General features: G+C 35.7%; 1 protein-coding gene across 10 annotated transcripts in view; it reads left to right on the top strand.

Moving 5' to 3' along the window:
• DMD (dystrophin) overlaps positions 1–17,369 on the top strand; it is a 2,113,538-nt gene that overhangs the window by 691,754 nt on the left and 1,404,415 nt on the right. For all 10 annotated transcript variants that reach the window (XM_081792827.1, XM_081792829.1, XM_081792824.1 and 7 more), the window contains one exon: positions 3,159–3,278. In XM_081792827.1, coding sequence (XP_081648953.1) covers positions 3,159–3,278 — 120 coding nt within the window. The remainder of the gene's footprint in view (positions 1–3,158; positions 3,279–17,369) is intronic.

Consider the following 17,369-nt stretch of genomic DNA (forward strand, 5'->3'; position numbering starts at 1 on the left):
AAATAGCTTAAAATTTTTAATGTATTTAAAAAAATAGTAGTTTGAGAATCTGTGTTTTTTTCAAAGAGGGAAGCAGAAGGGCATAGTTTCTGCCAGCGTTCAACACCCTTATTCATGGATACGTAGGTGGGCAAAAAAATTTTAACTTTTTAATCTCACCTTTTTGTATGTGACATTTTGCTACTTCTAAGAATCAACTTTAAAAAAATGAACTCTAGACGTTGGATATTTTATAGTCTTTTGTCTTTTGCTGATACTGGGGGCATTAGCAAATACTGTGGTATGCATTCTATTTATTTTCAGAGGCAACATCTGAGGAAATAGGAAGGATGATTACAATGTTGCCATAGCTTCTGTCTTGAGGCTGTTGAGTATGCTCAAAAAAGTCAGTGGAACCCTTTTTGTTTTAATTCCTGATTATGGGTAAAAGAAGAGATGTGATTTGAAAAAGTCTTAGAAGGGAAAAAGACACACTGGAATTAACTTAAATCAAATAGTCTACGCTGATCCACTCCAGTGCTATGCACTCTTCCAGAATTTCAGCCACTATGGAGTACCTTTCCCATGTTCCTTTATTTCCCTTTACTCACTACAAATCCAAGTAGTTCTTCTGTTTGATTTTGAAGCTATCAACTCACAACTTGCTTTTGTGATTTTTTTGTGTTAGCACTTTTGCAAAAGCATAAGAAGTAAACCCTTGATGCATATGTCAAGAATATAATTTCTGATTAAAAAGCAACTAGATAAGCAAAACAAAATCAGAAATCAAAGGAATGGAGAAAATAAATAATGCATTTGATCACATATGCTTTAGAAAGACTAGACCTGAGTTTAAAATTAGCACTTCACAGATCAAACAATGATATTCTCAAGTTCCTTTACTAAAATATATTAAAACAGTGAAAAAAAAAACAATTTAGATGTAAAAATGTGAGCAGTATAGCATTATTTCTCAGTTTTTAATACACGTAATTATATATACTCTCATACTTGAATGAGAGGGGAAAAGAATTGGCCAAGTTAAAGACATCAACTTATCATATATCAGCTACCAAAATATTATTTTAATTATTCTTAAAATTCCTGGAGGACACATTTGAAATGTTCCCAGTCCTGCCTTATATAACTCAGAAAACACAGACTCAACATGACTTTCAAGGACAACTCTGAATGTTAATGTTTCCATTTTTGGCCTCATGGCAGAAAGAGTTTTATTAACCAGTGTAAGCTCTGGAATGTCAGAGGCATGATAGGCAGTATAGACTCCACACACAAAATAAATGCAGAGTCATTTTATTCTAAATTGCTTTACTTGAAAATATAGCATAAAACTCTAGAGAGAGAAACTAAAAGTAAGTGATTTTATAGTGCTCTGAAAATGAAAGAGACTCAAAAAATGAAAGTCCTAGGGTAAAAATGTGCATGCATTTGAGTTTGTGGTGTGACCAATCCCAATAAATTCCCTTACATCCACCACAGGGCATGCATAACTAAGAGCTACTATGGTAGGTACCAAGCATCATTGTTTCCCAGGCAGGGAGTGCCGATTGTCCAGAAAATAACAGATCTTGTCCCAAACCTGCTCCTCCATTCTCATAGTATACAATAAAGTATTTCAGGGAGCAAACTAAATGGTCAGACATTTCGCATATGCATTTAGGGATTTTTTTAATAACCGTTAGTGTAACGTGACAAGGTCCTGTAGGCATTGGAGCATCCTTCCCTGTTGACTTCTTCTATATTTCCTCTCTATTTATTTTATTACTCGGTTTACCCTGTTTATCTTTACCAAAAAAAAACCTTGTACACTATGATGTTTGAAAGATTAAAATACTGTTCTGTGGTTATATGTGATGTCAGTGTAATTATGATTACAGTTTAAAAAAATGAATCCCCCCTTTTAGATTGTAATCTTTATCCACATTCATCTGTGTGTATTGCCCTTATCCCTCCACCTGGCACCATTCATTCAAAAAGTTTATTGATCTTCAGTTGCTTGGAGTCTGTAGTGAGAAGGACAAGGGACATGTCTGTTCTAGTGGCTCTTCTATTCCAGTAAGTAGAGACAGACAATAAATGACTAAGCTAATACACAAGAAAATACTGAGTTGTGAAATTGTTGTATTAAAAAAATTACAGAGATTGAGAGTAAATGAGAAGGAAATGTACATAGCATCTTCATGAAAAGCCTCTCTGGGCAAGTGACACTTAAAATGAGTCTTGAACATTAAGAAGGAGATGTTATTTAGAGAGATGGAGGGATAACGCTTTAGGTGAAGCCAAGGACTTGATACATGATGGAAGAGAAGACTATTGTGGCTGAAACATAGTATCAGAGGGCAAGAATGGTATGCAACTAGATTAGAGAGCTAGGCAGGTACTATACTGTTTAAGGAGATAAATAATTTGTATTTTCCCTCTTAATGAAGTGTGACTCCATTGGTTTTTATACAGAGGATTGACATCTGATTTGTAGTTGAGCAGACGAGAAGGAACCAGTAAAGGAGTTAAAAAGCAGGACTCAGTGAGGTGCAAGGATAATCACGGAAGAGTGATACATGGCACTCACGAGAAGAGAATGAAAGAAGAATGGATTTGAGGACCTGGAGGTTGATGGCAACCTTTACAGGAGATGTTTCGATGGGATAGTTGGCAAAGAGAATAGTAGGGTAAGGAAATGGAAAGAGTAAGTGTAGACAAAGAAATATTTTTCAGTGAAGAGGAAAAAAAAATGATAAAGCAGTAGTAGAAAGGGTTTGTTGGGTCAAGAGAGTTTGTTTTGTGTGTGTTGATAAGGGAGAACTTCAGTAGAGAGGGAGACAATGACGATGCCAGAGGCAGCCGGTAATTTTAGGAGAAAAGTCCTTCAAAAAATGAGTGAAGGTGGGATAAGGTGTAGAACATCCTACCATACCTTTCTCAACAGATGTTCCCTCTGTATTTCCAACAGTTGACAGTAAATGTATGCCAATTTTGCTGAGCACCATAGCAGAAAATATGTTTGGAATGGTTCTTGTTTAAGAAAACATTACCTTACCTAAAAGATGACACACAAATCCCACACAGTTGGGGAGAAATGTTTTTGGCATTCAGTTCAGGGAACTATTATTTTAATTACCTTTATTATTTTTATTTTTGTTTTTATTTTTATCTTTCAGGTGCTTCAAGAAGACCTAGAACAGGAACAAGTCAGGGTCAATTCTCTCACTCACATGGTGGTGGTGGTCGATGAATCTGGTGGAGACCAAGCAACTGCTGCTTTGGAAGAACAGCTTAAGGTCAGGTTATTTTTCTTTAATACACTAATGTTATCATTCAAAATAATTAACTGCAACTCAGAAAATATTTAGAAAATTTATAATGTAATTTGTATATTACACATATTTATAATGGAGTGTATTAATTTAAACTAATTCAAATTATGTCCCTTTTGTGCACATTTCCCTTTCATTAACTATGCACTGTTCACAATATTATATAATAAAAAAAAACCTGCATTCATGTATTTCCCCAAAGGCTGTTTTTAAAAAAAATTGTAATTGAATAATATGTATTAGAGAAGTGGTCAGAAGATATTACTTATGCCCTCTTCAGAAGTCAAGCGGGGTTGCCTGCGTGGCTCAGTGGGTTAAGCATCCAACTTCAGCTCAGGTCATGATCTCACTGTTTGTGGGTTTGAGCCCTGGACTTTTGTGTCCACAGTGCAAAGCCTGCTTCGGATTCTGTCTCCCTCCCTCTCTGCCCCTCCTCAACTCATGTACACACACACACACACACACACACACACACACACACACACACAGTCTGTCTCTCTCTCTCTTTCTCAAAAATAAACATTAATAAAAAATAACCTACAGCTGGGAAGAGGACAAAACTAAAAAACACACACACAAGGATTCAATCAAATAATGAGAAATTGAACACCTTCAGTATATTTTTTTTTCCTAGAAAACTTCAGTTATAGTCTTGATGAGGGCATAGAAGGGTGTTTAAGTTTTGGAAGTTTTATTGGAGAAGCAAGCCCTCATTCAACTTGAGTCATAGTAATTGTGTGCTTGGGAATATAACCAGTACATAGTAACAAAGGGTAAGGTGGGTGTTTTTGTATTTTTATCTTTTCTTCCTAATTGGGAACAATGATGTTTTATTGTAAAAAAAAAAAAAAGAAAAAGAAAAAGAAAAAGAAAGAAAAGAGAACATTTTCTTTTTTTTTTTTTTTTTTTAAGTAGCATTATTTTTATTTTATTTTATTTTTTAATATATGAAATTTTCTGTCAAATTGGTTTCCATACAACACCCAGTGCTCATCCCAAAAGGTGCCCTCCTCAATACCCATCACCCACCCTGCCCTCCCTCCCACCCTGCCCTCCCTCCCACCCCCCATCAACCCTCAGTTTGTTCAAAAGAGAACATTTTCAATGAAGCAATATGTACATATACCAAAACATCAGCATTAAGGAAAAATAGAACAATTTATTGTTCTGATTGTGATACATACATTTATATATATATATATATATATATATATATATATATATACACACACACACACACACACACACACACACACACACAGAACTGCAAATAATACTTGAGGCATTCATTGTACCCGTGAAATCATGAAATCCCTGCCTTTTCTATGTGATTGTTAGGGGCCAATAGTCTGACATGTCTAAGGATCCAATCAGTGTGGGCTTAAATAGCTTTATCAGCCCAAGGTTGTTCTAAACATCATTTCTCTTACCTAACCTGTAACAGTTTCTTACAGCCTTATCTCTGTTTTCTTCTCTTTTTGTGTGAATTGTATTTTTTTATCCCAGGAAAATGTCATTTCCTCAGGTTACTGCTTTAGACTGCCAGTCTTTAACAATGTTATCTTCCTCTCTATCATTAAATGACAAAAAGGAAATTCTTGAACTGCTACAACCGAGCATTTGACCTATATTAGTCACCCATGTTAAATGCTTATGATTCAGTGAAATTGCGGTGATTACAGATGTAGAAAGGCTTGTGACACCTGATATTATAATATATCATCATATATATGATCACATATGTTGTATACACACACCACTTGTGACCAGCTAAAGGATTGTATTGATAGGCCACTGCTGTGACCATTGGAAAGAATTCCATAGTTCTGATAAAACAGCGTTGTAACTAATTATATATAGATGGGTAAAAATGTAATACTCAGCGTTCCTCAGAAATTTTCAGAGACAATAAAAGAAGGCTAGGGGGCAGAGTTGGGAGGGTGACAGGTTAAAAAAAAATTAAGGCACCCATTTTTCTAAGTCATAGACTATTTCTAGTTAAAACAACTGAAAGACATCCATTTTGGTATTACTAGACCTAATACAACTAGCTTTAGAATATAATCTTTCCACCTTGATGTCCGTGAGGCTAGACCACCTTGAAGAACAATCCATAGCACTCACAGATGTTGACTGAATTGGATCTTAACTAGGATCATTTGAGTTGTGTCCCTCAGGTTTTCTCTATTTATTATCCTATGTGCTTTCTTTTTTGCCTTATTTTCTGTCTTTATTTCTTCGGCCCAGAGATACCTCCTGAGATAGCTGTGCATATATTTGCTACTCCTAAATTATATAGACCCCCTCTGCATTTGTCCGTGATCACCTCCCAGTAATTAGTGTTGACTACTGCCTCCAAACCTCCTCTTTTCCCCTCAACGCCCTTTTCCCTTTTGATATCCTAATTTCTCTCTACATTTCCGTTACTGTGCCCTGATTTGTAGCTAATCTAGACTAGTATCTAAGAGGGCAGAGTTGGAAGGAATTCTGTGGTGAGAATGCCCCAGCTTTAATGTTTCTTTCTTCTCATTCTGTCACTTTCCTCAGTGCTAGAGGAAACCATGCTTGAATTCTATGCCTTATTTAACCTTTGGTTTGAATTACTCTGGAATGCTGGGCTCCCATTAGACTTGAAATTTTCATGATTCTCTCTTAGGTTCTTTGCACGTGATATGATCTGCTCTTAAACTAGTTGAATTTTTAAAAGGAAGGGGGAGAGGAAGAGAAGTGGGCAGAGAAGGAGGAAGAGAGAAGAAATAATAAAGGATAAAAAGATAAATACAAGAGGCACTTTAACAGCAGCACAGGTATTCTCTGCACATAATAAGAATTCCATGTGTGCTTCAGAAAACGTGGACTATTATTATGTTTTGTGCTGCGCCCAGAGGAATTCTGTTAGAATGGGAAGAATTTTAAGAGAGAAAAACAGGTATATGGACTCCATATAAGGGGGAACAAACCTGGCAGGGATCTGAGAAGAATCCTTGAGGGCTTTCACTGGAGCTAGGTCTGGTCCATAGTTTATTCGCCTAGACTTGTTAGTGTTGCATGTTTATTCCACAGCTCTTTTCTCCACCATTACAATGCCTTAATCTCTTTCATTCCAGTGTGCTCAAGCACCATCCAGAGCCTCCAAATAGATACCCAGTGGTCTTCAGTTAAGAGATGTAGATGGGGCAAACTAGAAAGAGAAGTCTTTGATTTAGTGTAATAAGAGAGGGACGTGTTCTTATCATTTTGAGTTAGTGCTCTGAAAATACTCCTCGTAGAATATTTTTTACGTGTGTTGACTTAATTCTATGAACTGTATTGTAAGTTAGAGTTTGTCTAACTTTAAAAGAGTTTTAGAAGTCTTTCTGTTAAAAGATTTGAAGAAAAACAAAGTTAGGTCAGAACACATGCTTAGGGATTCTAAAAGATAGCATGGCTTATGAAGGACAATATTCTGAAAAGTACAGTCTGTTGTAAATTAATTTGATTCTCTCTCAGAGGTTCAACTTGTCCCTCAGCAATGTCACCACAGGTCATAAACTCGTCCTTCACTTTTGAGGGTTCTGGGATATCAATGCACAGAGAGTCTGATTTGTAAGCAGTGATGCCATTTAACTGATTTTAAATACCTGGCTAAATAACTGAGATTAGTAATTTATGTACAATATTCAGTCCTGGAGGACTTTATTACATCTCCTTCTAAAGTATCTGCCTCCCATTTTTCTTTTCTTTTCTTTTCTTTTTTTTTTAAGCGAGTACTTGCTATGTTCTTGCTATGTCTCAGGGATTGTGCTGGGTAACAGAGGTAAAAGAGTGAACAAAAAGAGAATTTGTCATTACCTTCCTAGGTCAGGAGTGAGTAATCTGTGAGCCTGCTGCCTTATGTGGAACCTAGAAACAACGGTAGCCATTTCTGAGGCTCTTTCTTTGAAATCAAGCGCTGATTCCTTTCATCGGTGGTCACCATGGTAGGCATGGTGACTGCTCTCTTGTGTCTTGCACTCTAGCAGAGGAAATAGACATGAATCAAATATTTACAAAAGTGAGTGAATATTTAAAAACAGACACACCTTATTTATATGAAGGGAAGGAATAAGGTTTTGTAATAACACACTAATCTGACTTGAACTGATATTTGAAGGCAAGGAATGATTCCCTAGCAAAGTATTTAAGCTAGGGTCTAAAGGATATGTTTCAAGTGTGTGTAAAGGGGATCGGTGGAGGCAGGTAGTTTCCAGGAAGGGGAAGCGGTAAATCAAGTGAGCCTGGCACCTTCAAGGAACTGAAAAAAAAAAACAAATTTGGCTACAACACTGAGGTTCAGAAGAGTGGTGCTAGAGGAGGCTTACCAGGTAAAAGGGGCTTGGAGCTTAGTTACTTACCTAAGCATTAGAACTATTGTCTGATGCTAAACTCCACCAAAATTCCATCAATAAACATGTATTGAGCAGCAGCTCTCTGCTTAGATGACAGTTGGGACTACAGTGGGTGGGATGGGCAGCGGCAAATGTCTTGGCACCTGCTGTCCTGGACCTGCACCAATTAGATGCAATGAAATGTAATATTATGGCCGTGAAGAGTTAGTTCACTGGCACAAAAACATACATTGCTAGATGACCTATTTTACTCTACAGGGTCAGGAAAGTGGAAGCTAAATTAGGCAACAGTCAAGGGTAGGGAAGTGTTCTGTGTGGAAGAACAGTATTCATTCAACAACCATGTCTTGAGTGCTGCTAGCTGCCAGCCAAGTCTAAGCTTTGTGGTTAAGTATGGGCAAATCATAGATTGTTTCTCTATGAAGCTTACATTATAAGCACATGCTATAATAAATCAGCAAGTTTTATACTATGAAAAAGGTGGTAACTATAAAGAAAAAATACACTGGGGAAGGGAGCAGTTTTACATGGGAGTGGTCAGGGGATGCTTCCTTGCAAAGGTGGCCTTTAAGTAGAAACTAAAACAAAGCAAGGGAGGTGTTTTTTTTAACTGTATGATTTCACTCATATTGGAAATTTTTATATTAAATATAATTTATTGTCAAATTGCTTTCCATACAACACCCAGTACTCATCCCAACAGGTGCCCTCCTCAATAGCCATCACCCACTTTCCCCTCTCCCCCACCCCCCATCAACCCTCAGTTTGTTCTCTGTATTTAAGAGTCTCTTATGGTTTGCCTCCCTACCTCTCTGTAACTTTTTCCCCCCTTCCTCTCCCCCATGGTCTTCTGTTAAGTTTCTCAAGATCCACATAAGAGTGAAAACGTGGTATCTGTCTTTATATGCCTGACTTATTTCACTTGGCATAATACCCTCCAGTTCCATCCATGTTGCTGCAAATGGCCAGATTTCATTCTTTCTCATTGCCAAGTAGTATTCCATTGTATACATAAACCACATCTTCTTCATCCTTTCGTCAGTTGGTGGACATTTAGGCTCTTTCCATAATTTGGCTATTGTTGAAAGTGCTGCTATAAACTTTGGGGTACATGTGCCCCTATGCATCAGCACTCCTGTATCCCTTGTGTAAATTCTGATATGTCATTTGCAAATATCTTTTCCCATTCCGTTGGTTGCCTTTTAGTTTTGTTGATTGTTTCCTTTGCAGTGCAGATGCTTTTTATCTTGACGAGGTCCCAATAGTTCATTTTGCCTTTAATTCCCTTGCCTTTGGAGATGTGTCGAGTAAGAAATTGCTGTGGCTGAGGTCAGAGAGGTTTTTTTTCCTGCTTTCTCCTCTAGCATTTTGATGGTTTCCTGTCTCACATTCAGGTCCTTCATCCATTGTGAGTTTAGTTTTGTGAATGGTTTAAGTGATCTAGTTTCATTCTTCTGCATGTTGCTGTCCAGTTCTCCCAGCACCATTTGTTAAAGAGACTTTTTTCCTTTGGATACTCTTTCCTGCTTTGTCAAAGATTAGTTGGCCATACATTTGTGGGTCCAATTCTGGGGTCTCTCTCGTATTCCGTTGGTCTCTGTGTCTGTTTTTGTGCCAATACCATACTGTATTGATGACTACTGCTTTGTAGTAGAGGCTAAAGTCTGGGATTGTGATGCCTGCGAGGGAGGTGATTTGAAGGTACACAGGTCCTTAGGAGCCTTTTGCATTTGAACGCTGGAGAAAGACTATAAATGGAGCACAAATAACACCTATTGTTCTAGGGAGGTTTCTAGTAAAAAAGGAACCAGAAACATAGGCCTCTAGTCTATATAAGTTGTTCTAATGAAAACATCTTCCAGAGAAAAGGCAGTGATTGAAGTCCCATTTGTAGATGTTCCTCTATACACATCGCCATTTGAGAATCCTACTAGATGTGTTAATATTGTCTAAGGCACAGACCCAGGTGAGTTTCTGGCATATAAAAGTAGTTTGGAATATTTTGTTCAATGACCTTCATTTTAAAGTTACTGCCTACTATTTTGGAGAATTGAAGGTGTATCAAAAGAGTGTATACAGACAAGCATCCTTTTCTGAAGAAGAATAACCTAGAAAATACAATTTTGGAACAAATTATCAAATATATCCATGCTAATTTTCTTGCTCATCTGATGGAGTTACTAAACTTATTTATTGCATGAAATAATAGTTTTTGAAGATAAGGTCTCTGAGAGTTAAAATACATTCACTATAATGAAGACATGAAAAGCAATTTAATACCAGATGACATTGAACAATTTATACAAATATGTGGTATTATTAAGACAGATTTTTGGTGAACTTATTAAGTTGGTTGATCCAGTGGAGTGGAATTAATATCAATTATTTGGATTTACGTAAAAGATTTTGCAAAGCCTTCCATGATATGTCTCTGGATAGATAAGGTCAGCCTTCTTGTCCCTATATGGGCTGGTGGAGAATGTCTGTGTTTTAACATATTCTTTCCTGGTACCTGATTTATGTGCCAGAGAATTGGACTGAAAATGATTGGATTCCTTTATTTATTCTGCAGTGTCAGAAAATTTGGGGGAAAGAAGCCATTTGAGGAGTTAGCTGGGACACTGTGTACATTTTACCCAAACTGGAGTGGTTAATGGATGATTTCTTCTCCCACATGACTTTAGAAGATTTATAGCAATGTCATGTAAAGTTAGAATGTCACGTTCAAATGTCATATACTTGTCTTTCATGTTTTAAATCAGAAAGGGTATGTTTATTGTTTGAATTGTTGCTGCTTGTGAAAGGTAATATCATTAAATCAGTTAAGTTTTTGATGAGGAAGGTCTCGCTTCCCGTCCATACATGTAAGTGTATATATATGTGTGTAAGTATATATAACTATACAAATGTACATTTATGTACATTTACATTTTCTTTAATACACACATACACATGCCTGGGTGTACATATATGGAGAGAGAGATAGACACTTCTTGGGCACAAGATTAATATTAAAGCAAGATAATACAGATTCTTAGTAAATTAATGCAATCCTGGACATGGTATAGTGTCTGGATTATAAGGAGTAATAATTATTATCCTGCGTTGGTTTGAATGCACTTTGTATTTTAGAATTTTAGCTGGATTTTACCAGGATGGTGGCATCCTCTAAAGAATGTTTATAGAACCAGGGATTCTTTAATTTTAAGAACAGCCTAAGCAGAGATAAGGGATACATATTGTCTTGTAGAAAGAGGAAGGCTTTTCTCTGTATTGCTTCAGAAGGTTGTATCAAAAATAAACAGAGGTTGATAAGCCTGGTTGTCTTCTGCCCAGATCTCCTTCCTGAGCCCAATTTCTTCTATCCCACTTTGTTCTGGATAGATCCAACTTGAAATCCAAAATGCATCTCAGGCTCAATAAGGTAAAAATTAACTCTTTGTTCTCTATGTCTTTCTAAACTTGCTTCCTTGACTGACTTCCCCATTTTTGTTATTACATGGCCATTCACCATGTCACCTGTACCAAAAACCTGGAATCATCCAGACTCGTCCCTTTTCTTTCCCTGTGAGCCCCTGGCATGTCAGCAGTCACAGAATTTCTTCCTTGCCTCTCATAGTCATTATTTCATATTTGTTCCCCTCACTGTTTACCCAAGGTAAAGTCCTTTCCTGAATTCTTACCTCTCTTTAATCCAGTTTCTGCATTAAAGTCAGTATTGGCTCTCAAAAGCCTTTTGTTACAGTTTCTCCTCTATTTAAAATCCTTTGTTGCTTTCTATTCTCGATAGAGTCTGATCACTTAGGCCTGCAATGATTTTTATTGTCTGATCCTTTCCTGTCTCTCAGTATGTGTCTCCTGTTAGCCCCCACATATCCCTTCACCTATATTCTATTTCCATAAGCCATTTCCGATACTCTCTGTGTCACTGTCCTTGTACATGCTATTCCTGTTGCTCACAGTACTCCTATTGGTCATCTGGTATGAAAACTGCTTCATGTTGGGGGGCCTGGGTGGCTCAGTCGGTTGAGTGTCCCACTTCGGCTCAGGTCACGATCTCGTGGTTTGTGAGTTCGAGTCCCACATTGGGCTCTGTGCTGACAGCTCGGAGCCTGGAGCCTGTTTCAGATTCTGTGTCTCCCTCTCTCTCTGCTCCTCCCCCGCTCACACTGTCTCTCTCTCTCTCAAAAATAAATAAACTTAAAAAAAAAACTGCTTCATGTAGAAAACTCAGTTTGAATTTTTCTCCATGAGGCGTTTTTTTTTTTTTTTTTTTTTTTCTACTTGGTGATGAGTACTCCATTTTTTAAGCCATCGTGTATCATAATTATGTGTCTGTTGTTTGGAAGGAAAATAGTCTGCTGGAAAGTAGTTGTTCAGAAGGGCTATCATGACCTCTTCCCTATCTGGGCTTGGAAATGGGTTTGCAATTAAAAGTATTTACTGTGCATACCTTTGGGATAATTTGGGGAGGGAAAAAGTCTATGGAATGCTAAAGCCTGTAGAATTGAGACATGGAGATTATTTGTGAAGAAGAGTATGGATGAAAATAGTTTTGATATTTCTCTATAGTTGCTAATTCTTCACTTGGTGAATAAATAGCATGTTAAAAAAAAACTTTAAATGTAATGGAAATAGTTTCACTAAACCCAAGTATCAACAATTGTTGCCCAAGAAGCAATAATTATAATTATTATCACTTTTGTGTGCTCATCATTTTCTAAAAATTTTACATACTTTGTATGAAATGCTATCCCTATTTCACAAATGAAAAATCCAATGCTTAATGAAGTTAAATCCAAGTTCATATAGCTTTCAAATCACAGAGATGGGACTGGTACCCAGATCTGTGTGATTTCTCCTAATCTCTCAATTTCACAGAAGAAAATTACTATGTGACCTTGAGAAAATAATTACAGGGGATATATATGCAAGTATATTGGAATAGTAACATTCCTTATGAATATTATGAATATAAGTATATATGTATGAATATACTGGAATGATCATTTTCTTTATGAATATAATTCTGATATGGTCTAAAGGGAATTCTGGCCTTTTTGGTCTATGAAGGAAATCTAAACTTCACATTATGGCACAGAATCATTTATTTATTTTTTTTATCAGAGCACCCAGAAAAGAACACAAACCATAATTTTAGGTTGAAGACTCACAAAGGTAACATACGTGTAGTTCCACACCCAGATAAAAAGATAATCTGCTGCCAACAATGCAGACACTCCTGTTAAGTCCTATCCTAGTAGTCATAAACTTCTCACAGCTCTTCACAGTTGACCTCTATCCTGATTTATAATACCTCAGAATCGTTTTATTTTTAACTTAATGTAAATGCAAATGCATAATATATAGGTTGTAACCACCTTTTTTTTTTACTCAATGTTATATTTATAAGATACCTCCATTATGCATATAGTAGTAGTTCATTAATTTTCATGGCTGGATAGTATTCCTTCTTGTGAATATACAGTTTAATTTTAAGTTCTGTTTAGAAAATTTGGGCTCTTTCCAGTTGGGGGTCATTATGAATAATGCTGCTATGAACATAACTGCACATATATTTTGGGGAATATATGTATGCTTTTTTATTGGCTATATACCTAAGATTAGAATTCCTAGATCATTGGATATATGCATATTTAGCTTTACAGGTATTCACAAGTGTTTTCCAAAGTTGGTGTATAAATTTTTACTGTCATCAGTAGTGAATCAAGGTAAAAATTGCTTCATATCCTCTTCATTACTTGATATTGTCACATTTTTAATTTGAGCTTTTATGGTGGTTTTATAATGGCATCTCTTGTTTTCATTTAGCATGTAGTGATGACTAATGAGATTAAAAGCGCTATTAACAGCTGTTTTATTGGCTATTTGAAATACCTAGTTTTTGAAAAGCCTATTTGTTGGATTATCTGTATTTCCCTTCGTGATTTGTTGTAGTTATTTAAAGTATATATATTCTGGGTTTTGATTGTTTATTGATTATCTATATTAACCATTTCAGTTTTGGGTTTTTTTTTTTTTTTTTTTTTTTGCTTTCACTGGGCACCTTACCCTTTTACTTTTTAATGATATCTTTTTTAATAAACAGAAGTTTTAAGTTCAGTGTACTCTACTTGAGTATTTTCTGTTATGGTTAGTATATTTTTGTCCTGAGTTTAAAAATAAAATTTCTTACTCTCTGACCCAAAGTATACTCTCCTGGATTGTCATACAGGGACTTAATTGCTTTACCTTTCATATTACAATCTATCTAGTATTTCTGGTGTGAAAAAGAGATGAATGTCCATTTTTTCTCATTTAGATAAAGTTAAAATAGCAAATTTATTGCGAAGACCATCCTATCCTTAATGTTCTACATTGGCACTTTTAATCAAATGCTTATACATATACGGGTCACTATATGTATTCATATATATATGTATTCATATATATATCTATATATACTCATATATATTCGTATGTGAATTTATATATATATGAATATATATATTCATATACGAATATATATCCGTATATATATATATATATACATATATATATATATATATACACATATATATATATGAACTCCAATAAAGTTTCATTTGTATATTTGCCTACAGTTAGGCTGATACCACACTGTTTTAATTACTGTGGCTTTATGATAAATTTTGACATCTGGTGGTATTGTAAAAGAAAAATTGAACCAGTTGGTAAAACAGGCAAGGGAGAATTTATTCAAGGCTATTGCAGTTAGGAATCAAGACTATTGTAATAGGGAAGAGATTGCACTCAGTTCCACTAAACCAAAGGCAGACGAGTTTGTTAAGTGCTGCAATGAGCTGGCGTAAAACCATTGGAGAAACTTTATGGGGTTGGGTAGTCAATATATTTATGCCATCTGTGTTTGCTAATTGTGCCTTATCAGAGTTAGGTTCCTAGCCTCCCAGAGATTGGGAGACAGGGGTACTGTCTTTCTTGATAATTACATTTCAAAAAGATAACTTTCAGGTCCTTGAGAAGGACATTCTTGGGTTGTAGCATATTTACATCTCAAAGAGCAAAGAAAAATTTACAGTTCAAAATTCTCTAAATTAAGTGCTCTAAGAAAAACAAGGTCAGAGGCTTGTAGCCAAAGTTTAGTCAAGATGAAGGAAACACTAAATCTACCTTGGCCAATGTAAACACTTCATGTTTGTTTTCTCCTTTCAAAAAATTATTGTGGCTATTTTTATTCACATTTTCTTAAAGATTTTAGAATCAGCTTGTCTGCCCCCACCAAAACAAAACAAAACAAAAACTCTTCTATGATTTTAATTGGGTTTATTGACTATATAGATTAATTTATAGTGGATTAGTATCTTTATTATGTAAAGTATTTCATTTCATGAATGTGGAGTAGCCTTTCATTTATTTAGGCCTTTATTTTCTCTCAGTAATGTTACACAGTTTCCAGGATAGTGGATCTTAGACTTTTTATGAGATTTAATCATTTTCTTTGATATTTTTTGATATATTTGCTGTTTTTATAAATAGTATATTTTTAAAATTTCAATTTCCATTTGTCTTTTGCTGTCTTTCCTTGTTCATTAAATCAGTTATTATTATACTGTATACTCTAGTACAGTGAGATTACTGTTGATGTGTTTCTGAAGGTGAGGCTTTTAGTAAATCACCATAATAAAGCATGATATCTCCTGTAGGTTTGGTATAGATCCTTTTTATTCCTCTTGTTCTAAAAGGCTTTGTCATTTACTGGGTGCTGAATTTTATCAAACGCTTTTTTCAGGATCACTTGAGATGATCATTTGTTTTTCTTGTTTATTCCCTTAATATGTAAAATCACAGTGCTTCATTTTCTAGTGCTAAAATAGCTTTGCATTCCTGATGTAAACCAAACATAGATGATATGTATAATCTTTTGTCTTTGTTGTTAGATTTCTTTGCTAGTATTTGCTAACATTTGATTTGGAATTTTCCCATTGGGTGCCTGTAAGATACTGGCCTATTGTTTGCCTTGTAATAGGTTGCTAGGTTTAAGCGCCTGATTGTGCAGGCGTAGAAACTTGCCATTTCTACCTGAAATTTTCTTTTTTGGGGAAGTTTTAAATGAAAGATTAAATATATTTCATAGACATAAGATTGTCTATTTTTGATTTCCACTTTTGGGTTTCACTTCCATTCTCCAGATTTTCCTTTTTTTTGGTCAGTTTGAGTAGTTTGTTTCTTTCTAGGTGTTTGTGTTTTGCCTCTAAAGTTACAAGTATGTTCATATAAAGTTCTGTTTAGTCTACATGGTATTTAATAATGTTATTATTGGTTATCAATATTTGAAGTTTAGGAAATGTGATACAAAACTATGAATGTCAAGCCTTTGTGGAAAAAGCAAGTGACCTGGTGATCCTTTGTGTGTTTTCCTGACTATTAACCTCAGTAGGAATCAAATAGCTCTGGCACCTTTAGAGCTCTCCATTTAGCTACAGTCCCCATTATTGCCCATTCTCTTACAACTAGATTATTTTGTACATTTGATGATATGTATACATTAGAATTTGTGATTTCTTGAAAACATTTTTTTAAACATTTATTCACTTTTGGGAGAGAGACAGCATGAGCAGGGGAGGGGCAGAGAGAGAGGGAGACACAGAATCTGAAGCAGGCTTCAGTCTCTGAGCCCTTAGCACCTAGCCCGATGTGGGACTCGAACCCATGAACCCTGATGTCTTGACCGGAGCTGAAGCCAGATTTTTAACCAACTGAGCCGCGCAGGTGCCCCAAATTTGTGATTTCTTATAGATGGTGTATTTCAATGCCTAGAGTTAGAATGAAGCATAGAAGGCTATCTGTTTTTCCCTCACTTGATTACAAATAAGACACATGATAGATTATGCTCTTGGTTTAAAATTTTAAAGGGAAAGATTTTCAAGTCTTGTATAAAATATAAACCTTATGCTCTTGGTTTAAAATTTTAAAGGAAAAGATTTTCAACTCTTGTATAAAATATAAACCTTAATAAGCCATAGATAAAATATGAAAAACTAGTAGTTTTAGTGACATGCTGAAATGTTTTGCTGTATTCTGTATTAAAATTATATTATGCTGTAAACTTACCACGTCTGGAAGCAAAAGCTGATTTCCCATCAATGACACTCTAAATGTTTCCCGATCACAAGCATATCTATAATTTATCACAGTTGTCAGAGCATGCTCACCTTTGTTGACCTATCTGACCCTAGCTGTGACCTGGCTAGGAAGGTACCAGGGCAGTTGCTATTATCTCCATTTCACTAGTGGGAAATCTAAACCATAACAAGATTGTTTGCTGAGAGGTGATACCTATTTGGGTAACAGTAGAATTGGGACAAGACTTTAGGCAATCTGTACTTCATGCCTAGTGATCTGTCCCCAATTCACAGATTATGCTCTAATACTGATGCCCATTGTAAGTATGAAAGATCTAGAATTTGAGGTGGAGAAGATAGGACTTCACATGTGATTCTATCTTTCTCTGCCTCTTCAAATTTACCATAGATAGCTCTGTTGTTGCTATAAATGACTAGAAGGTAGGTCTTTAATGAAGAAGAAGGCAAAAAAGTTTCTAAGACTTTTTAAGCCTAAAATGTCCCCATATTGATAACTCTAGTGGTGGTACTAAGCTTTGAGACATTTCTATACGATGTGAAATTCA

Source organism: Panthera onca, chromosome X (assembly GCF_046562875.1).
Source record: "Panthera onca isolate mPanOnc1 chromosome X, mPanOnc1 haplotype 2, whole genome shotgun sequence".
NCBI classification, from domain to species: domain Eukaryota; kingdom Metazoa; phylum Chordata; class Mammalia; order Carnivora; family Felidae; genus Panthera; species Panthera onca.